Source organism: Drosophila simulans, chromosome 3L (assembly GCF_016746395.2).
Source record: "Drosophila simulans strain w501 chromosome 3L, Prin_Dsim_3.1, whole genome shotgun sequence".
Lineage (NCBI taxonomy): Eukaryota > Metazoa > Arthropoda > Insecta > Diptera > Drosophilidae > Drosophila > Drosophila simulans.
Genome location: NC_052522.2, coordinates 17234260 through 17255582, shown reverse-complemented (window position 1 = coordinate 17255582; position 21323 = coordinate 17234260). Strand labels below are relative to the sequence as shown.

General features: G+C 41.8%; 3 protein-coding genes across 21 annotated transcripts; 2 read left to right on the top strand and 1 right to left on the bottom strand.

The window, feature by feature from the left end:
• Positions 1–327: 327 nt before the first annotated feature.
• Positions 328–1397, top strand: LOC6738478 (brachyurin). Its single transcript, XM_016169339.3, has 3 exons — positions 328–572; positions 631–893; positions 985–1397. Exons 1-3 carry the CDS (start codon positions 334–336, stop codon positions 1296–1298), a joined length of 816 nt encoding a protein of 271 aa, XP_016032323.1. The 5' UTR covers positions 328–333; the 3' UTR covers positions 1299–1397.
• A 2305-nt stretch (positions 1398–3702) lies between these two features.
• On the top strand, positions 3703–4655 carry LOC6738477 (serine protease 1). The gene is made up of 2 exons (XM_016169340.3): positions 3703–3979; positions 4045–4655. Exons 1-2 carry the CDS (start codon positions 3753–3755, stop codon positions 4598–4600), a joined length of 783 nt encoding a protein of 260 aa, XP_016032322.1. The 5' UTR covers positions 3703–3752; the 3' UTR covers positions 4601–4655.
• Positions 4656–5088: 433 nt separating this feature from the next.
• Positions 5089–21239, bottom strand: LOC6738476 (E3 ubiquitin-protein ligase Nedd-4). 19 transcript variants are annotated; one of them, XM_016171669.3, is made up of 20 exons: positions 20886–21239; positions 20266–20492; positions 12610–12692; positions 12458–12539; positions 11944–11982; positions 11704–11873; positions 10567–10717; positions 10381–10505; positions 10004–10106; positions 9013–9212; positions 8584–8845; positions 8434–8505; positions 7853–7960; positions 7461–7701; positions 7278–7402; positions 7070–7211; positions 6855–7011; positions 6503–6796; positions 6039–6437; positions 5089–5964 (listed from the first exon to the last, which is right to left on the bottom strand). In XM_016171669.3, exons 2-20 carry the CDS (start codon positions 20452–20454, stop codon positions 5862–5864), a joined length of 3045 nt encoding a protein of 1014 aa, XP_016032320.1. In that variant the 5' UTR covers positions 20455–20492; positions 20886–21239; the 3' UTR covers positions 5089–5861. The 19 variants fall into 19 exon arrangements, with proteins under 19 accessions (XP_016032320.1, XP_016032307.1, XP_016032321.1 ...); XM_016171656.3 differs by having other exon boundaries at positions 8584–8806; XM_016171670.3 differs by having other exon boundaries at positions 10567–10714.
• Positions 21240–21323: the final 84 nt, after the last annotated feature.

Sequence of the window (21323 nt, the reverse complement as noted above, 5' to 3'; positions counted from 1 at the left end):
TTAGCAAAGAATATGTAACATACTTTTAATTGCCGGTCCGTTAAAACAAGCTTTCATTTTAAGTTAAGAGTAATTACCTCTTTAAAAAGACGTTCAGGTGTTTCGACTATTCGGAACACAGTTCTTTGAACAAATGCTGCTATCGGGAACCCGTGATTAATGAAAACATATGTACTTTAAATTATTTCGGTAATCAAGTGGCGTTCAGATGAGTCCGAAATGATAATGCATAATCAGACATTACTTCTTATAGATTAACCAATTGAGGGGCCATAAATCCCCATTCAGGTGGATGGACTGCGTCAGTGGTGCGAATAGTTTACACTGAAAAGCATGCAACTCAGTACGATTTCAGTTTTCCTGCTTATCTTGGTACAGGGAAGGTCGATCTCTTGCCTGGATATGGGTCATGGGATCGGCGGCCGAATCGCTGGCGGGGAGTTGGCCCGCGCCAATCAGTTTCCCCATCAAGTGGGTCTGAGCATCGAGGAGCCCAACGACATGTTTTGCTGGTGTGGCGCTAGTTTGATCTCCGACCGATATCTGCTAACGGCTGCACATTGCGTTGAAAAGTGAGTATTCAGTGAAGCATTTAGTTAATATACTAAACTGATAACCTTATCAATTCAGGGCAGTGGCTATCACTTACTACCTGGGGGGAGTGCTGCGACTTGCCCCTCGACAGCTTATTCGATCGAGTAATCCCGAAGTGCATCTGCACCCTGACTGGAATTGCCAAAGCTTGGAAAACGACATTGCCCTTGTACGATTGCCAGAGGATGCCCTGCTCTGTGATTCCATACGACCCATCCGGTTGCCAGGAATCTCATCGAGCCGGAACAGCTACGATTATGTTCCGGCAATCGCTTCCGGTTGGGGCCGCATGAATGACGGTAAGAACTGACTTCAATTTTTTGACTTGGAATGAATGCTAAGTAACAGACCATAATAACCAATTTTATTTTTTCTCAACTCCACGCACAGAATCCACTGCAATATCGGATACCCTGCGCTATGTTTACCGCTTTGTGGAATCCAATGAGGACTGTGAGTACTCCTACGCTAGCATAAAACCTACCAACATCTGCATGGACACCACTGGAGGGAAATCCACCTGTACCGGAGACTCTGGAGGACCTTTGGTCTACAGCGATCCTGTGCAAAACACGGACATTCTGATCGGTGTCACTTCCTATGGCAAAAAGTCGGGCTGCACCAAGGGATATCCATCGGTTTTCACACGCGTCACCGCTTATTTGGACTGGATAGGCGAGGTGAGCGGAGTTCTCTATCCGTAGGAGTGGAGGGGCCCTCGATGGCTGGTCAAATAGTGCTGGGCACTGCAATTAAATTAAATGTTGAGCATTTTAATTGCAACTATTGGTTTCCTTACGAAGGGGTGGTCTTATATCCATAAAAGGTTCCAGACCCCAATGGCACACGGGAAAAACACCGTCCGCATTCTAAATGTCATTCTTACGGGGCATAACCGACTTCACAGCCATTTGCACAGGATTGGCATTGCAGACAGTGAACTCTGTCGCTTCTGCCGCATGGAGGAGGAGAGCTCTGCACATTTTATATGTGACTGCATGGCGCTTTCCAACACGAGGAACAGACTCCTGGGCATGTACATACATATGTAGTCCCACGGGAAACAATTGCAGCCCTGAACGCCAATAAAATTCTGTCATTTATACAGTGCATTGGACTTCAGGGGGATCTTTGGGTCATGAAGGGGTAGTACAATAGATCCGACTGGGTCGCAGTACACATACAAACCCACTTAATAATAATGATAAATGTTTAGCTAAAGTTTTAGTTATGTTCCCCCCAAAACCCACCAACGTGAGTGTCTAAATATGTGTTTAGACATGATAAGTAGGCAACCTATAAATATGTTCTATTTACGGAAAGATCTATGAAATTAATGCAAGACCAAGGAGAGCTGCAGAACAAAATACTGCAAGTCATCAAGGAAAAGGCATCTATACCAGCAATAGAAGTATTGGTAGTCCGATTTACTACTAACAGCAATGCGCTGGTAAAATTGGGAGTTGGCGATCATCAATATTTTAATGATAAAATATTTATTAAAACTATTCTCCCAAGACTTCAACAAATTAATGGAACTGGAGTGCTTGCTGCCCCATGATGAGAAAAATTTAAGGAAGTTTTTGGATACTGCGACCGAGAGCATATTCATCATAAAGGAAAAATAGAAAGCTCTGCTGATGTAATTTTAGCAGAAATTCTACTGCGGAAATTCTACATGTAAAAAGGCAAGAGCTATACAGTCCTTACAGAACGTACTGGAGTTTATTGAGCAACAATACAACTCAGTAAATGCCATTACCAAAAATACCGCTCAGCTTGCTACAAGAAAAGTGCAAGTAAGATCGTGGGGCTTTTGCTCTAAGGATGGCCACGATACGATAAAGTGTCTCAAATTCAGAGCACACTCAATCGAAAAAAGAAAAGAATTCGTTCAAAAGAACAGCATGTGCTTTAGATGCTTTGGAAAGCATAATGCTATCGACTGCAGAAAGGAAATTACATGCAATCGATGCTCAACAGCCTTCTTCATGAAGACACAAAACGCAGTATCAACAGCAATAGCCTCAAGCAGGGCCAAGCAAGGTCAAGACACACTATTAGCTACAGCTGTATATGATATAGTGTTCCGATCCGGCTGATTTTTTCATATAATTTTCCTACAAAAATAAGAACATGTTGTGCTAAGTGGGCGTACCGCGAAGAGAACTTCAAAAAATGACGCAGTTCGCTTCATAGACTGCAAAAGATAACAACAGTGCTCTTTTGCCTATGATAAGAAAGGCCTGCGTGTGGTGTAGCATATTTTTTGGTAAACTTAAAAATCAAAGCGAATTGGTAAAAAAAAAAGGTCAAATAAGAAAAAAACAATATCTTAATTTCATCAAAATGTTTTTTTCCACTCGGGAATTTAGTATTGCATAAGTATTGTATTTTCTTAGTTGAGTGTTAAATCATTATTCGTCACGAAGTTGGAATCAGAACTTTTGTATATTGAAATGGGAGCGATACGAATTTTTTGCTGGCTAAGAGGATTAATTAGAGGATAATTAAGTTCTTAGTTCCAACATTTAAATGAACAGAGTAATTTCAAAAAAGATAGAACTCAAGTTCGGTAATATTTTTCAACGAAGCACTGGTTATAATAGAGCATAGATGCGTATTTTTAACAAGTATTTGCCAATGTTCTTGTTAACCCATAACAGACCCAATATTAAAAATATTTGCTTTCGAAGCTTGGCTTGCTTCGTCACTACGTGGATTACCGTCCACAATGATCATAAGATATCACTATCTTAACTGCTTTCCTTTTATTTTATATTGTATTAACACTAAAAGATCTCACGTAGGCTTATCTTTTGTTTTTTTTTGCCAATGGATTATAAAAGCTTCTGAAAAAATCCCCAATTTTTCCAATTGTTTTCCTGTTATACTATCTTCGAGCTGCAGCCAATTTTGACGATTCATGGCCCCATATCGGAGTCGTTTCAACAGCCACGAGCGATGCGAAACGCAGATCAGCTCCCATATCGCTTGAACGGCGTACTTTGATAGACAAGGAGACTATGCCACTTGAGCAGGTGCCCTAAGATCAGATAGTGATAGAATGTTGGAGACGTCACTTGATTGGCCAATCGCGGGTATAAAAGCAGAGGGATGAGTCCAAGTGGGACATACTTTCCATAGGTAGCCCCAACATGAAAGTTCTCATTGTCTTCGCTTTGGCCTTGGCCTACGCTTCCGGATCGGCCCTTCGCTCCCTGGACGGACCCGGTGGTCGCATCACCCACGGCGAGGATGCCCGCACCGACCAGTTCCCCTACCAGGTGGGACTCTCCCTGAAGATCGGCTCCTCCTCGGCCTGGTGCGGTGGCTCCCTCATCGGACACGAGTGGGTTCTGACTGCCGCTCACTGCACTGACGGGTAAGCTGCTAATGACTTGTACATATGTGTGTACATCCTTACTAATAGTTAACCCTTCCGTTCAGCGTTGACTCCGTCGAGGTTTACCTGGGCAGCACCGTTCGCTCCAGCCCCAAGGTCAAGCACCATGTTACCAAGAACGACATCATCCTGCATGCCGACTGGAACAGCCGTACCCTTAGGAACGACATCTCCTTGATCCGCATTCCTCACGTGGACTACAGCAGCGCCATTCATAACGTTGAGCTGCCCAAGCACGAGTCCCACTACGCCTCCTATGATGGTGATGAGGTTATCGCCTCCGGATGGGGCCGCACTTCCGACTCTTCAAGCGCCGTCGCCGCCCACCTCCAGTACGCCCACATGAAGGTTATTTCCAACAGCGAGTGCAAGCACACCTACTACTCCACCATCCGTGACTCCAACATCTGTGTCTCCACTCCTGCTGGCGTGTCTACCTGCAACGGCGACTCCGGTGGTCCTCTGGTCCTGGCCTCCGACAAGGTCCAAGTCGGTCTTACCTCTTTCGGATCCTCTGCTGGCTGCGAGAAGGGCTACCCCGCCGTCTTCACCCGCGTCACCAGCTATCTGGACTGGATCAAGGAGCACACCGGCATCTAAATTTAAGTTTCTGATTTTTGCATTATTAAAATAGGTGTAACGGCGAACATATAAATCTTGCGTTGTTGGCTTATTTAAAGGTCTTATGCAATATTTGGTAAATTGCGATTAGCTGGTAGTTGTGCTTACAAATACCACACTTTTTTTTAAGCAAATTTAAACCAAGCTTATAGACTCTTTTGGCAGTAATTTAAAAACAACTAGATCTGAATTACTTAACGTTAACCTTTTTTATTGGTATTCATTTTCTTTGTGTGGCTCCTGGCTTCATAGCAGAAGTTCCAGTCCTTGCTTTCTACACCATAATTTGAATTTAAAATTTAATTTTGATAGACTTCCGATCGGTCAATAATCATATTATCATATAGGCCTCCTTTTGCAGAGTTACTCTTTTGCAAAAACATTTGGAATGTGTCTGTATATAATTAACATTTATACAATATACATTGATTGTATTTTTTAAGGTTTATGTTTTTAGACTTTATATATATATATTATGTTGTCTTTTTATTTAATAGTAAAGAGCGATTTTTACGAACTAACATTATCATTATTACGAATACACATACAGTTATACAGAATAGAAAATTTAATTTGTTTAAAAATATGCATCCATCAGATTACAAATATTAACTTTTTTATTGTATTTTAATTTTTTTCGCCTTTAGTTTTTTGCTGTGGGCACGTATAGAGGAATAGCGCATAAAAATAACAATTATAAAAAGTTTTCTCTGCATATACATACAAGATATACTTTTGACTCTATAGATTTAATAGTTAGTTTGGATTCTTCTCTCTTAGTTTGTAAAACGTTCTCAACTTTTTACAATTGTCGGCAATGTAATAAATATATTTATATATAATTTGGACTCGTTTGTTAGGTTCGTGTGGTTCACCATGCGCAGCTTTATTGGGATCCTTCTTTCTCTGCTTGTATAAGGTGTATGTGTTGTGTGTGAGTTTTGGCGCCTAGTTAAAATACATACGAAATAACACTAAACTAGCAAAAATGATTATAATACAAAAGCAAACGAACAAATAAGTACACGATCTGCTGGCGGTGCTATTCCAAGTGAATGCAATGAGGTTGCGGTTGTGCCGCTGATTTCGCTGTTGCTGCTCTTCAAGTCGTTGTTGTTGTTGATCTTGCGGTTCTTGTGATGTGTGGAATCGTTGTAACTGCTCCTCCTCCTGTCGCTGCAGAAACTGTTGCTGCACCTCCAGCCAAAGCCATTCGCTTGCACTCCCGTTGCCGGTGTTATTAATCAACTCCAGCGAATCCTTGGCTGCCCTCGATGGCCTTGATTAGTTTGTCCTTCAGTTGCAGGTAGCCTTCATAGGGTGGCAGGTCCAGGCGATTGAAACTGTAGAGGAATATTGTTAGCATAAAGTTTGAAAAGCCTTAATTGGGTTTTTCGCAAGTTGACCCGAAACTCACCAGGTATGTGCCCTTGGAAAGTTATTAGGAGTGCCCCACTTTTCGATAGTAAACATCTGGGGGCCATTTGAGCCGTAAAGCTCCTTGAAACCGTTCATGGGCACGCGTGAAGTGCCCGTAACAAATTGCAGCAGGCGAGAACGCATCTCGTTGGAGAAGGAAAGTACAGCCCTCCAGAACCACTGGATAATTATATGATTCATGTGGTAGTCGCCCTTGTACAGAGTATTCTCGCGCCAATCCTTCACATCGATGTTCTGTATGCCACACATCAGTAGCTCCAGTTCGTGCTCGTCGAAAATCTTAATAAGATTAAGCGGAATTATCGATCCAAAACCATCAAGGAAAGACGACATCTGCTCCTTGACACGTGCCACAAAGCGCCATTCGATAACCAGTCTATAAGGAAAGAAATTGCAATTGTTTTAGCCATTAAAACTAATCATATTATTGATGACACTTACTTAATGTATTCATCCTTGTTTTCGTTAGTCACGTCTATGTTGGCGCCGCCGGGCTTTAGTTCGTGCTGACTCTTTTGCCCAAAAACGTCTTCATCCAGGCAGAAAGTCAGTTCCAGAATCCGTGGATCGTTCTCCTTAATCCACATCAGCGAGTTGTAGTACTCCGTGTCCACAGACTCCATGTCCTTTAGGTCAATAGGCTTCTGCAGCATCATCTTGTAGAATGGACGAATGAAAAAGGCATCTAGCAGCTTTCCGTGATACACAGCCATGCCCGCAATACGGCCAATGAATCTACGATGTTTTAAAACAGTTAACAAAAGGATTTACTTTCACTATTAAAAATACTTACTTAAAGTAACTTAAATGCTCCTCGTTGCACAAACCACTGCCATTGTTTATCTGGAGCGTGTAGTTGTCCATGGCCGAGTACTCGAATAGCCCGTAGTACGGATTGAACATTTCTTTTGATAATAAATAGAACCATTCCCTTGCGAGGCCGCCATAATCTGCAATCAAAAACATGATTTTAATTGCAATCCAATAATAATAGTTTATTTTCCTTACCTAAGCCAGTTTCTCCTTCAAACTCTACCCATAATTTAGTCTTTAGTAAATCGGTCTTCGTTACCGAACTAATAATTCTGTATGAATCCTCCAGTATCGACGTACGACGAATACGTATTTCAAATTTATTTGGTACATTTGTCTGAAAAGAATATTAAAAGGGAATAATTTAATTTAATCACCAGACTATTCTTCTGTCTGTACTTACAGGCTTTCTAATGTGACTCTTGAAATACTCGTATTTCTGCTTGTAATCTCGAGAATAGGGCACAGCCTGACCGGCAATATTTGGATTGGACAAGCGAGGATCTTCCCACTGCGTGGTTCGCGTGTCTGCAAGCAGAGTTTAGTTAATTTATTTGTAGAAAGTAATAAAATATGAACTACTTACTATGATCTATATAGAATACGCGTCCGTCGGTGTGTACCCGCTCCTCCCAGCCCTCTGGTAAGGGACCCAGGTCGTCCTCGACGCGACGAGTTTGATTTGGCATAGGGCTGGCCCGTCCGTTGCGCGGGTCTATCCAAGTGGTCCTCCTGGACGCATGATCAATGAAGAATGTCCTTCCGTTGGGGGCTACCTGCATCGACCAGCGCGGTGGCAGAGGTTCCTCTTCACCACCAGTACTCCTCTGCAATACAAGATCGCCATAGAACATTAGCCGCTTCACTTCAAACTCTTTCTTTAGATTATCCTTGGCACATGCAGATACATTATCTGAAGATGTCTTTACATTTCTCGTGTGCTTTTAGGATAGGAATAAAGAGGGAAATCGACATTACTTGTTCCATGGGAGGCACAGCCGCGTTGTCTTCCTCGGAATTGCGTCGTGTGGACGGAGCTGAGATGTCAGAGGGATTGTGGCTGTCTGTGTGATCGGTGTCTTCATTCTAGTCATTATTTTATTCATAAATGTATACATATGGATGCATTGCATTGCGTAAGGTATTTTTGTTTGTTGGTTTTGGAAGAAACAGAAAATAGGTGTCGATGAAATTAAAAACATGTTCTCAATTGAAAATTCTATAAAAACACAAATTAAGCCACAAATGCAAACATACAAAATATTATAACTAATCGAATAACTTAGCGGAAACTACGATTACTGAAAAGCTGCAGTTTAAAGCATTATGAGGGTAAGTACCATGATATACTTGGGTTTACATGCAACATAGACACACAGATGTTGGGGAGCAGTCGGAATGGTCCTTGTGTTGCTTACCGCACCCCCCGCTGAAATCCCCCATGCCCTAAAACAAACAAATAGTTTAGATTCTCCAACAGAAATGAACGAACGAGAAAAGACAACGAAGGTTTAAGTCTACAAGTGCAAGGATACGAGTGCGGATGGGAATGTGCTGACCGATGACCGATGTTGCTGCTGGTGTCTCTGACCCCGATGTTGCGGCTCCTGCTGACGATGATCCACATCAAGCTACAAGTGAAATGAGTGATTTGGGTGGTTTGTTTCATATTTAATAGTGAGATGAGTGTGTGCTTAAGACTTGCTAACCAATATTCTATTCTGCTGTAGTTGCTGTTGCCGCTGCTGATGCTGCTGGATATGCAGTTGCATCTGCTGTCGCCGCCGTTGTTGCTGCCATCCCGCACCGCCGGCCATATTGCCCGCGGCCCGCCGCGTCAACAAGTTGGTTATGGCTATATCCGGCACACCGGGAGCCTCCCGCACCGGCCGCAGGTCGTTCTGCAAACTGGTCGCTGAGATTTCGGGCTGCCTATGGGCGACAGGATGTCGCAGGGAATTGTAAACAAAACTGAGGTCATGAAAGATAGAGCACAACGTATGGCGGTTAGGAAGCTGGCTGCGAAAGTGAAGGAGCCTTGGGGATTGGGAGGATTATTCGGGTACGGACAAGATACCGACAAAAGGCTGAGGGATCTATTGGATGGGTGCTGCTAGCGCATGGCGGATGATATTAACCTGGTATGGTCCACTGTTGGATCTTGATCTTGATCTTCCTCTCCGCGATTTTGCATGGCAATGTGTGCGGGAATTCCATTGTTGTTTGTTGGGGTGTTGGATGGTGAGATCGTTGCCGATGAGGTGGCTGCTGTTGTTGGAGTATTTGCTAAGCCAGCAGCATTGTTATTGTCCTCTATACTATTGTGACTGATGGAGTCCTACGTATATACAGGGGATTGTTAATGATGGGCACTAGACGACTACACATCTACAATTCTAAGTGGGGTTTCAATCAACCCGGTGAAGGCAAAGACACAACGATCAACGGCAGTGGGCATCTTACGATTAGAAAGCTATAAACTGGCTCCCAATATTGATGTCATACTACTAACATCTTATCTCAAAACTAGCGATACACTTAATCTGCAGTAAAAAATTTTATCATTACGAATATGCGTTTCAAGTACAAGTTCCTATCGAGTATATCACAAGTTTGCGCGCTTCGGGATGTGGCTGACGGCTGATCTGGATCGGGTGTTGGAGGCTGCAGCTCTCCATTATCCTCCTCCCCATCAACATACTCCTCTGCCTCTTCATTGTCATGCAGCTCGCCGCAGTGCAGACAATTGGCCTGATTATTCTGAAGATCAACCATCTCCTCGCCACATTCAGCCACATCCTCATCCTCGCTGCTCTCCTCGCTGGCCAAAGTCTCCATGTGAGCAGCGTTCCTTGGCCTCTGAGGTTTGTTGTTTTGTTATTGGGTTAGTCGGTTCGAGTGCGTTTTGTGTGTGCATTGTGTAATGGGTTTGTGTTCGATGCGGAAGTTTAAGAGATCATGCACAAAAATCAATCAAATCAATTGCTCATCACACATGCATAATAAATAGTTATACGTCATTGATTAAATATATATATATATATCAAAACTTACAAATTTGCCTGTGGTTAACCAACTTAAACTTAAACGTGCCCCCTAAGGTATACAGATCCAAGCTTTTCCACTTACCGCCGAACGTCCTGACTCCGTGTCGTCTACGCTGATGTGGAAACGTCTCTGGAAATCCGAGGCCAACTGGTCGTCAGTAGATTGGCTACTGTGGCTGTTTAAGCTGAGAAAGGATTATACATTTTCAGGGTTTTAAATAAGTTATTATTTACATTGTAAAAAGCTGTTCCTCATTGTTTCTGAGAAGCCTTTCTCGCAAGTTTATCTTATTCTTCATATTTATCGAAACTAGATAAAATTTAATATTAAGCGAACCAAAGTCAATTTGCTGTAAATGTTTACCGAAATCATAAAAGGCTTATTCAAATACGTATTCATCAGTACAATTTAGGGAACAGTCTTTCTGATTTAAGCTCATATCTTTACGCGCAACTTACACAGTAGGTCTCTCCCATTGCGTCGTCCTCGCCGTGTGATTCACATAGTACGTGCGCCCGTTGGCATCCTGGCGTTCCTCCCATCCAGCGGGTAGGGCATCGTGGCCACCAGTAGGAAATGGGTGCTGCGAAGCGGGAATGCCACACGATTATTATTTGCATTTCAAAGGGAATAAGGACACTCACCGGCTGGGCATACGTCTCACCGGCATTGGTGGCCTCCACGTGCTCCCACTCGCCATCGCTATTGCCACTAGATGGCTCGCTCTGCTCCCGCGTCTCCCGGATAAAGGCATGGTAGATGCGCAGGGTGCCCTTGATGCGGGATTTGGCGCTGCTGGGCGAGGGGCAGGGGAGAAGATAAATTTTAATGAGCCAACCAAACAGGTGCACAGACACCACCACCAAAACCAGGCCCATACGGCAGACACACAGACGCGCACGAGTTAAATACAATAAGTTTCATACTAAGCGTAAACTAAAAATAAACTCAACAGCGAATACACAGATACATATGGGTTACTATGGATTACGTCGCGTTTCACAACTTTAAAGCCGCTTTCACTTAATGAATGTCAATTCAGAAGGCGACACACATGATAAGAATGGCATTTGTAGGAGCTCTTAATCAACAAAATTTTTAATCGAATACTTTCTTGAATGTGAGTGACTCACTTTTTAAAATAGTTATATGACAAACATTATTTAGGAGAAGTAGGAAGAGCATTGCATACAAATAACATATATTTATAAAAGATTGAGATATTGTAAGTTAACAATAGAAGTACACAATAGGTAATTGTTACCAATATATATAAAATGTATTGACACCGTAATAAGTGAGATATTGAAAACAGGCTTCAACCATACGTACATTTAACCTCCACCAGTAAGCAGTGTTTTCATTAATAAGCTCCATTTGTATAGTACTTTCCTGCTTTGTCATGTGGTCTAAAGTTGTGAAAAGCAGTTAATGTTCGATTGAAAAGCGATTCTATTCTAGTAGTGGGTAAGTGGACTGTTCTACTACGATTACGACGAATACATTTGCAAATTATAATTGCAATTAAAGACTGCACTTGAGCATGGTGATAAACAATAAACAAGGTACGCCCGAAAAGCAAAACACGTAAACTCTATAGCACTACAACAGAATCTCTACGGGTTGGGGACTTAGACGAGATCATAGCCTTCTTCACCAATCTATTAACAATTCTGCCTTAGTTGTTTCTTATACATAACTAGATTTTATGGCTATGTAGTAGTGTGTAAATCAACTGAAATTAAAGAAACAAAATCAAACTGCAAATGATATAAACCTACCCTACTGACCTGCGCGGGCGCAGAGTGTAGCTTTGTTCTCCGATGGTGCGACCCTCCTGCTCGGTAGGCAGATTCACCAGGGTCAGCTCCACCATGCCCAGGAAGTCGTCGCGTGTCAGGCGATTCTCGTCAAATACTTGAAACACAAGCTTATGCTCAGACGGTTTAACCTGGTCAAAAAAGTAACAATGGTCAATTAAAAGGTGACACAATTCTTCTGTGATATGTCTGCAAACTTACTCTAAATATGAACTCTTCATTCCAGGTTGGATTCAGTGTCTGTGGAGAAATAGATCAAATGAATCAAAATTAATTATCGATGGATGCGGGGTAGTATCCTATAAGGTAAATCTATTAATAAATCATAAGCATACTTAATAACAATTTAAACAGCTTAAGGGTGGCTGACTCAATCTTCATGATGTTCGCAATACATATTTCGTATAATCTTAGACAAGTAAACCCCAAACTCAATTCCAAATGAATTATCTCAAAAGGCGTACTACTCTTAAAAACCTGTAATCTATAAACACCTGTATTTGATCAGCAAAGTAGATATCAAAGCGTTAGTCATAAAGTCCACACGACACTGATAATTTATAAACGTACAATCTGGGCCGAATAGTTTTCCCTTGCACCTTTAATTTGGTAATGAGGCAAGTAGCGCCAAGCATAATCGATAAGACAAACTTCTTCGATTGCCCTTGACACCCAACATAGAACGGTTTAATGTTTTAAGGGGTTTTATGTTTACCTTCTTTTTGGTCTTCGTCAAAACAGAGTCAATATTAATATCACCGTTGATTGTGTTCAAATCGATTCTGACATACGGGTCGCTGTGGATGAGAGCAATTCAATTCAGTTATCTCCAATATAATCGGCTTAATTAGCAGCTGATTCACTGACCTGGCGCCGAATATATCCTTTTTGGCCAGCGACTGGCCGGTGAGTACGACGATTCGCAGGTGACACGAGTCCCCAGAGTCGTTCTGAAAAGGGGGAAAAATAAGAGAAAATCATAAAATTAGTAAAAAAAATAAAATAGTAGCCTCACAAATGAGACACTTGTGCACGCATCGCTGGGGAAAAACAGCGGCCAGGAATTGAATGGCACAGACGAGCTGGCTGGGTCACATGGTGAATAAATAAGCCGCAGCAGTGCCCATAAGCCTGACCCACGCAGCGTATGCTTAATGTCCGCGATTACGCATACGCCGCGTATGCTGGCCTGGGTAAAAGTACATGCATTTTTTTTTTTGGCCGTCATTGCGACCGCGCGCACAAGTTCTTCATAAATTTTCCCTGAAGGATATGCATTATACATTCGCGTTCATAATTGTTTTTTCATTCGCGGCCAGATAATTCCCACGACCTTGACACGAGCACCGCCCCAGAAAGGGGCGTAGAAGTTCAAGAGAGTCATCAAGCAATTGTCTAGTGCAGAGAATGCGGCCAAAAACTTGAGCTAAATTGCGTGTTGTGAATCACTACGGACCTCGGGGGCTCTCGGGTCTAGAATTGCGGTTGCGGCCCAGTTTGCGTTTGCAGTTGGCATTTCTCGTTGAAATGCGAAACACAATTTTAGGCATCCCTCAAAAATACATTTTCACATCTAAATGTACTTTGTGGCGATATTAGAGCGGCTTGAGAGCACAGAATTGGGTTAATTGGGCGTGAGTTTGATGTCAGACCTCAAAAACTTAGTGGCTTTTCATGTCATAAATTAAATTGTAGGATTAGTATAGCTTTGTAAACAAATAGTGGCTCTAGTAGTAGTTCACTTTAATGGGAGAACCGTGTTGTGTATGTCAAAAGCAGTCTCAGGTTTGCAAAACTGCTGACTGCTGGGAATTACTATATTTAGAGTACATTTTTTTGTTAAATTTAAGTCATATGTGGATTATTCTAATATTCTTCTTGTTTAAAAACCCCATTTTTCTGAGCTTAAAGTGCTGGAATCTAACCACATAGCACCATAACACCTCTGCCCCGTGACCACCCACTATTCGGGATTGGGGAGCAGCAAACCTTGTGCGTTCTTCCAAGTCAAACATAACCCATTTTATCCACTCATCTCGGCTGAGAGCTAGCACTTGTATCCATTAAAAGGCTTTCCCATTAAATATTCAATTTGCCGACATTGTTTATAATGTGAGGAGCAAACCCGAGTGTCCCGCTGCCCCGCTTTGGTGCCTGACCAGACGGCGCCATATCCATATCCGAGACTCCCCCTTGTATCAGATATCAGAGGCTCGCATGTTGCGGCTTGTTGGCCGCCCGCTGACCCTGACTGTGTTTGTTTCCAGACCCTATATTACATGTGCCATTTCGTACACGCTCTCAGGAACTATTTTGTTCCGTTTCTGTGACGGGTTGTGTTTGTATTTATGCGCTGACAGTTCCGCATTTTCCATGAACTTGTACTATTGATTTTCACCGCGTGGGGCTAGCTCTTTAAAATAGCCGCGGCTTTTCCCACTTGTGCAATAATTAAATGTACAGAGAGAAAAGCTTTGATTGCAATTGCAAGTTACTTTAAAATACAGAAAAAAATGTATATTCATATCCATTCCTTTAAACTATTAAATGAGCATGTGTATTTTGGTAACGTAGTTTTTCATCGGACTTTATCAAAATTGTTTCATAAATTATAAGTGCTCTTCTTGCCACAAACTATATAACAATAATGGGGTAATGCAATTAAGTACACACAGTATATTAATGAGCAAAATAAGCTAATGCGCATTATTAAATGCCAGATGCCTCGTTGTCCCGACTCGATTATTGCCTGGGCAAAAGGTCCAATCAATCAGCCTAAGCTGCTGACCCTGGAGTCGAGTAATCCCCCAAGGTCCTTCCAGGATCCTTTCGCACGCCTTCACTGCCCGTGCAGCTGTTACAGTTCCCTTTCTTGGCTTAAAGTCTCTGACAAAGCCACGTCGTAGCTGGCATTAAATTGATTTTTAGCCATTAAATCTGGGACCGAGGGAAATTAGCTTAAAACGGTTCTTGCGGTTTAAGCCTGTTTGGCGCTGGATTGACAGTTGGTTTTGCAAAAGGGGCGGGCTCGGCAGGAAAAGCGTTAATTAAAAGGGAAGTCCGACGTAATGATCCGCATTGCGCTGCACTGTCATTTCATCTTCCTTTAATTGCCTGGCATACAGTGGAACCACTCTCAATCAAACCACGTTTCAGATTTACAAATTGAATTATTAAATAATTTTAAGGCAATTTTAAATGTGCTATATCAGCTGTACAAATCTAAAGTACTGATAATTGCTAGAGGTGGTAAAAACAATTATGAGTCATAAAAGTAAAACGGTTTTTTAATGATTATTTTGAAAAGTAATTCTAAAAAACGTATTGCATTTGGCGTCTAAATGGTTATTAAACAATAAATTGTATGTAAATCTGTGCAGCATTACAGCATACATTTTTAAAACAACCATTGTTCACCTTAGCCAAATCCGCCTGCTTATTCGTTTTGACTGTGCTTTGTGTGCACTTTTTAATCACGAATCCCACTGATACGGTTTCAATTTTCTTGGCTATTGAAGAGCCTGAAATCGTGTCCGAAATCGGTTATCAATACGCACATAGCCCCAAACGCTCATTATCGGAGTTGGCAAGCCGTTGACTTTACCATTCGCTCGACCATGTGACATACAACCAGCCAGCTGCCCTTTCTCCGTTTCCTTGCAATCAGTCCAGTCCGTCCAATCGGCACTGTTCCGCCCTGCTCAAACTATTTCACATTCACCATAGTTTTCATACACTTTTATTTCCGTGCCCACTGCATGAATAATGAATTATAAAAATATATATGTGAATAATCATTCAGCTGTGCGCTGATAAGCAAAAGCGAATAAGAGAGGAAGCGTTTTGGTGGCCGAAAAAAAAGTCAAGGCGCTCGCCAGAAGCCCATTTCTGTTGCTCTTAGCGATCCATCTGCTGTTCAAACAGATGGCTTAAGCGCAAGGCTGATGGGAGATAATAAATACCAGTCAACAGCGAAATTAAACAAGCTCGAATATCAATTGTTACTCGTACGTTTTAATGCGCACATGGGGCAGAGTGAAAACTCTTCAGGCCAAAAAAGAATGTGGCCTGAAGCGTAGTCGCTGCCATTAACCTAATTGATTGGTTGCCACCCATCACTTGCCACCATTTCCAGAGGTCAATGCAAATTCATTACACAAATTGACATTCTGCCGTGCATCTGGGTTAGATGAAAGATACATTGATAGTTTACAAGATAAGTTCTTAAAAAATCTATTTTTAGAAGCAATAACCAGAAAGAACTAGCCACAAGAATATAGAAAAAGTGTTCGCTTTATAAGGCATAGCATATACAAATGTCAAATAAATTTAGGGCTATAAATAATTTTTTCTAATGTGACGGTTATATATGTATGTTTATGACGTCTGTAAGTACGATAAATAGGCCTCTATTATCGGGTAGATAAATTATTAGTATAAATGTAGTAACAATAAAAATTGAGCAATTTTCAATGGTCAATAGTTAATTTCTACAGAATTTCAATACCATCGAAAATTAATTATATATTTATGTGTAAACCATCATTTCGAACTTTGATTCCTTATTATAAAATTTTACCAACTAAAATAAATATGTTTTTTTTTTTGTATTAATTGAAGGAGGGTGTCAGGCTTTCAAGGCCAAATTGTCATCTAAATATTTATACCCAATCAGGCAAATATCCTATACAATTGCACTTTGCGTACTACCGATCTCATTTGATATTTTCCAATATCTATCGAAAAATCTCATTAACCGGCGAGGCCTTGAGCCGGAAAATCTCTAGAGATTTAGCGGAGAATGCAGAGAGGATTACTGGGCGGTGGGCGGAGGGACGGGCTGCACGTGAAGCACATCAAAGGCGGCTCAATTAGCGGTCGAAGAAAATGAGCACACTCACACAGAGGCTCGAGCATTTGCATATGTACCATTTTCACGTAGTGACGAGAGAGAAGAGAGGCGCTGCTCTCGCCAGTTACTTACATCACTGTTATTGTAGCCATGGATTTGGCCATCTTCGCTCGTCACCGATGGCGATGTGGTTGTTGACTCGGCCATTTTTACTTTATTTTGATGGTGATTTGGATTGGGATTTGGATTTGGTTTTGCCTCCGATTTGGACTTTATTCACTGCCGATTTTTCTTCCGCTGTTTACGTTTCGCGTTTGTGTTAATTTTCGTGCACGCCTCTCAAACTAAATTGGACAATAAATTGCGAGGGTTATAAAATAAACAAACACACAGAGCATCAGAATATTGGCCGCGTTTGGCGGTTTTAACTGCTCAAAACGAGTTGGTCAAAAAGGAATTTCATATTCTTGCAGCCTTTTTTGCGTTCTTTTTACTTGGTTTTCACGGTTTTGGCGCACACAAGATTTATTTTGGTATCTCGACGAGCTTTTTGATTTTTTTGCTTTTTGCTAAGCTGCAAGCTGCATACGGCGACAAAAAGGGAACAGGTTCCACAACAATTGCCGTTTTGTTTTTATTATGTTTATTGCGTATACGCAATGTTGGTTAGGGCCAAAAGGGGGCAGGGCAGCATTAGGTTCACATTCCAACTTTTTTTTTGCCCTGTATGACTAATAGGGCCGCGTGAAAAATGCGAAAGAAATGGGGAAATGCTTCTGCATTTGATGTGATTTCGAGATTTCTCGGTTGTGCCGAGCGTGAACTGTTGCTTTACGGTACGTACGCTTATTTACTGCTTTTTTTATATAATTAACACATTTCAGGGGTACTGTGCAATAAATTTATCTATATAATCCAGCGATTTGTGTGTGTGTGTCTGTGGCGGTACACTCTACAATATTTATAATTCAATTATTCACTTATTTATCTTTTATTAACGGCCCTAAGCGATGGAAACAATAACAACAATAACAAACGGCACACCAACACTATTGCGAAAACATGTTCTGCGTAAATGTCTGCCTCTCTCGCTCGCTCCCGCAGCGAGTGTGTGTGCGGTCGTGGGTGCGAGCGGAACAGCAACAGCAACACTTGTCGGCAGCCGCAGCGCAAAACACGGAACTTGGCGCTTTCGCGTTCTAAGCTAAAATGAAGGCAGCTCCACTGAAAAGTGTGGCCAGCGTGGTCGGGCCAAAAGGCTACCCCAATGCGGAGCTTTCATCGGTCCTAGTGTGACCGAAGGAACGGAGGAAATTATTTACCTCATGGTCGGCTTCCCTGGCAAAAATTCCAATATTAACATATCAAAGAGCAAAATAAAAACTTCACTTTGCAATACCCATGCATAGATGATTTTAATAAATTGTCACGAAAGTGCAATTACCCATGAAAAGGAAAGTTCTCAACCATAATATATAAATACCAAAACAGTACTGAACACATTTTTCAACACTGAAGCCCCAGCTACGAGCTGTTGGCTAAAAGCTTTTTAAATTGACAGCTTAGCCCTGTACTCTTTTTATCTCCCTCTCGCGTTTTCTCGCTCCCACTTTTGACAGCTGCCATCGAACAAGTGTCTTAAAGCAAAACAAAACAAAAACAGCTGATCGACTGCGCCGCGCGTTGATGTGAGTAGACCATCTATGTGTGAGTGCGTATCTGTGTGAAGTCTGTATTTTGGGAATCCCTCCAATTCCATGAATAATGTTCAGCTAAATAGCGCATAATCACTTATTATGGACATTAGACTGCTCCGGCTGCTGACGCAATGGATTCAATGAATGTAATTGGCAAACTTTTTACCGATAAGCGGCCCATTAAGGCTATCCGCTAGGGCAATTGTGACGTCGAGTGGTCGTACAAGTGCGTCGATTGGCCGACGTCACCGCTTGCCGGCTGACGTGCAAATTGGATTAAATAACCCAAATAACAGAGCTCAATTAGCGGGGGCATACAACTTTTGCGGCAAAAAAAAAGCACTAATGAAGATAAGCCATTCATTCATGCACCTCCCACTTTTTGGACAGGAATTTCGAGCCTTTCTGACCACGCTTCAATGAGCTCGACAAACAGAATTGAAGTGCCGTCAAATTCTCGCTCATTGAGTGAAAGCAAACAGAGCAAACAACCAAAACTGGGATACTAAAAAAAAGAAAGTAATAGAAACACAAAATAAAATGTCTGTTCATAAGACGATTAGAAACTATGAATAATATAATTCTACGAATTCCGTTAGAACTTTTGAAATTAAAATATTTTTATCAACCATTAAACATATCAAAAGTTAAAGCAATATTTTTCGCTCTGTGCAGCCAGAAAACCATAAAGTGTATGTACACAACATTCAAGAGGCGGCGGCCAAGAATTGTGTTGATAAATTAAATTAGCTTCGAAGATGCCGATGACTGCTCAAGTGGCTAGCATCTTTGGCAAATTAAGATAAATAAATTAGTTTAGTTTCCGTTCGGCCTGAGATGGCGAGCGAATTATTTGTTTATACAAGTGAGCAAAACAATGGAATAGCCCATTCCAGACACTAAGCAAACAACGATGATGCCAGTTTATTTTCTGGCGGCTACCAAATACTTTTCTTGGCACTTTTCTGCTCTTCGGAAAGTGCAAGTCAAGAAATGTGTTTGGATTTTAAAAAATCCGCAAAAAGGCTACTTTTTCTTTAACATTATACAGTAATTGGTTCAAGTAAACAATGACTAAACGATAAAATGTAATGTGCTGTATTATAGCTTCTTCTAATTAGAGGTAACCCTTTATATTATAAAAGGCTAACACTTGTTGAAGTCATACAACTACATCTAACTTAATGGTTGACGAAATGCAAAGGCCCTAACACCGTATAAGCTAGATATTGGATAACAGTTAGTAAAGTTTTCATGCTTTTCGGCATCAGAAGGAATTGTAGATCCCCTACTTTTCCCACCATATATCCCACTTTATCAACCATGAGCGGAGTGAAATCTACATGGCCCATCTACACGACTCAGCTGTTTGGCAAGCTGCAGATTAGATTAGTAGTGAAAACATCGTAAAAATGGAAACACTAAATACAGCGGAGGCACTGATAAGGGCGACCAAATCCCCCAGCACCACCCGATGATAAATACTTTTCAATTCTTCGCACCAACAAAATGGTGGATACATTGTGGGCAATTCCTTATAAATGGTTATAGGAATTGGTTGGCTTAGTTCTGATAAGACAACATTTCGGTATGCCCTTTAAAATGAGATACATTTATTGATTAGTCAGTTTGCAACGAAACCAAAACAATTGATAAGAGTATCTTATAGGATGTCATAGTAAGTAATTCCTTACTATCTATTCAAAATTGATAAACATATAGGTGCCAGGGTCACTATTTGCTGTTATGATAACTTAATTTGATACATACGGGGTTATATAACACATAATTTGTTAACTCAGCTAACTTTATCGAAAATGCTTTCATTTTCAATCAGAGTTGAACGGGTTGTGAAATAAGGTTGCAACCTTTAGGTGCTCCTACAACATTCCTAAGATGTTAGAAGAGTGCCGAAGTTATCCTTCAAGGTAGAGCTGTCTCTATTCGTCGTCACCTGCACTTATGTAAACTTACCACTGCTGCCAACGATCTGCGGGGAGTGTGTCCGTTTCCAAATTCCTGGCGGGTTTGCTGTTGTCCCGCAACAGAGGCCGCTCGCCGGCGGGGCGGTGGGCGTGGCACGTCGCCGCCGGCCGCCGAGGATGAAGACGAGGGGACGGGAAGGGCCGCCGCGGCCACCAAGCCGCTGGAACGTGCCGACATTGTTGTGTTGTTGTTGTTTGTTTCTTTTAGAGAAGCTTCTGCAATGAAAGAATGGCGGAAAGAGAGCGGGTGAGTAAGTGCAAAGCGGAAGTGCAAATTAAGCGATAAATGACACGAAGAAGAACAAGAGGAGGCTGCCATAAGGTAACAACAGGAGAAAGAGAGAGGAGAAGCGAAGGAAAGAAAAGCGAACAGACAACAAAGACGGCAAACAAAGTGCACAACGGTACTTGTGCTAGATGCCATCTCTGTCTGCCGCCCTGCCCCCGTGCAGGCGAGTGAGCTGGTGTGAGTGTGTGTGTTGTGTGATTGAGGTGTGGGTGATAGAGCACAAAAGCCAAACATTTTCTTGATAATAAGCCAAGCGCGAAGCCATGTCTTTGTAGACCATTTATGGTTAGCATAAAGTTTCGCCCAAGTTTTCCACTTACGTTTACACACGCACAAACACGGGGCACTATATTTTCGCCCGATTTATGTATATATTTTGCGCTGGTATGCGTGTGGGCTCGCCTTTATCCACTATTTGCGGAAAATCATCACGTACTTCTATCACACGGCAAATTCTACACTGCTCACTATTCAAGCGATTATCACTTTGACCGCTTCGGCGGCGCACATGCCTCAATCGCCGATATCGGTCGGCTATAGCTGCCTGTATATATGTCGCACGCGAAGTGTAAAATAAAATTTAAAAACCGGACGGGAGGAATACAAAAAACGGCGACAAAATCGAGAACAAAACTGCCAGAGTGACCGTGTACGCGCACTGAGAACAAACCACAGCAACTAGAAGCCTTTACAGTTAAGGGAAACACTTGTTAAATTCATAAAATGGCTTGCAGGCTTTAATTGAACCAAATGTTTTT

Coding starts and splice junctions, on each gene's coding strand:
- LOC6738478 (XM_016169339.3), top strand. CDS start 334: ATGCAACTCAGTACGATTTCAGTTTTCCTGCTTATCTTGGTACAGGGA. Junction 573..630: donor GCTGCACATTGCGTTGAAAA/GTGAGTATTCAG, acceptor TTATCAATTCAG/GGCAGTGGCTATCACTTACT. Junction 894..984: donor TTGGGGCCGCATGAATGACG/GTAAGAACTGAC, acceptor CTCCACGCACAG/AATCCACTGCAATATCGGAT.
- LOC6738477 (XM_016169340.3), top strand. CDS start 3,753: ATGAAAGTTCTCATTGTCTTCGCTTTGGCCTTGGCCTACGCTTCCGGA. Junction 3,980..4,044: donor GCCGCTCACTGCACTGACGG/GTAAGCTGCTAA, acceptor CCTTCCGTTCAG/CGTTGACTCCGTCGAGGTTT.
- LOC6738476 (XM_016171669.3), bottom strand. CDS start 20,454: ATGTCGGCACGTTCCAGCGGCTTGGTGGCCGCGGCGGCCCTTCCCGTC. Junction 12,540..12,609: donor AAGGATATATTCGGCGCCAG/GTCAGTGAATCA, acceptor TCTCATCCACAG/CGACCCGTATGTCAGAATCG. Junction 11,983..12,457: donor TGACGAAGACCAAAAAGAAG/GTAAACATAAAA, acceptor ATTTCTCCACAG/ACACTGAATCCAACCTGGAA.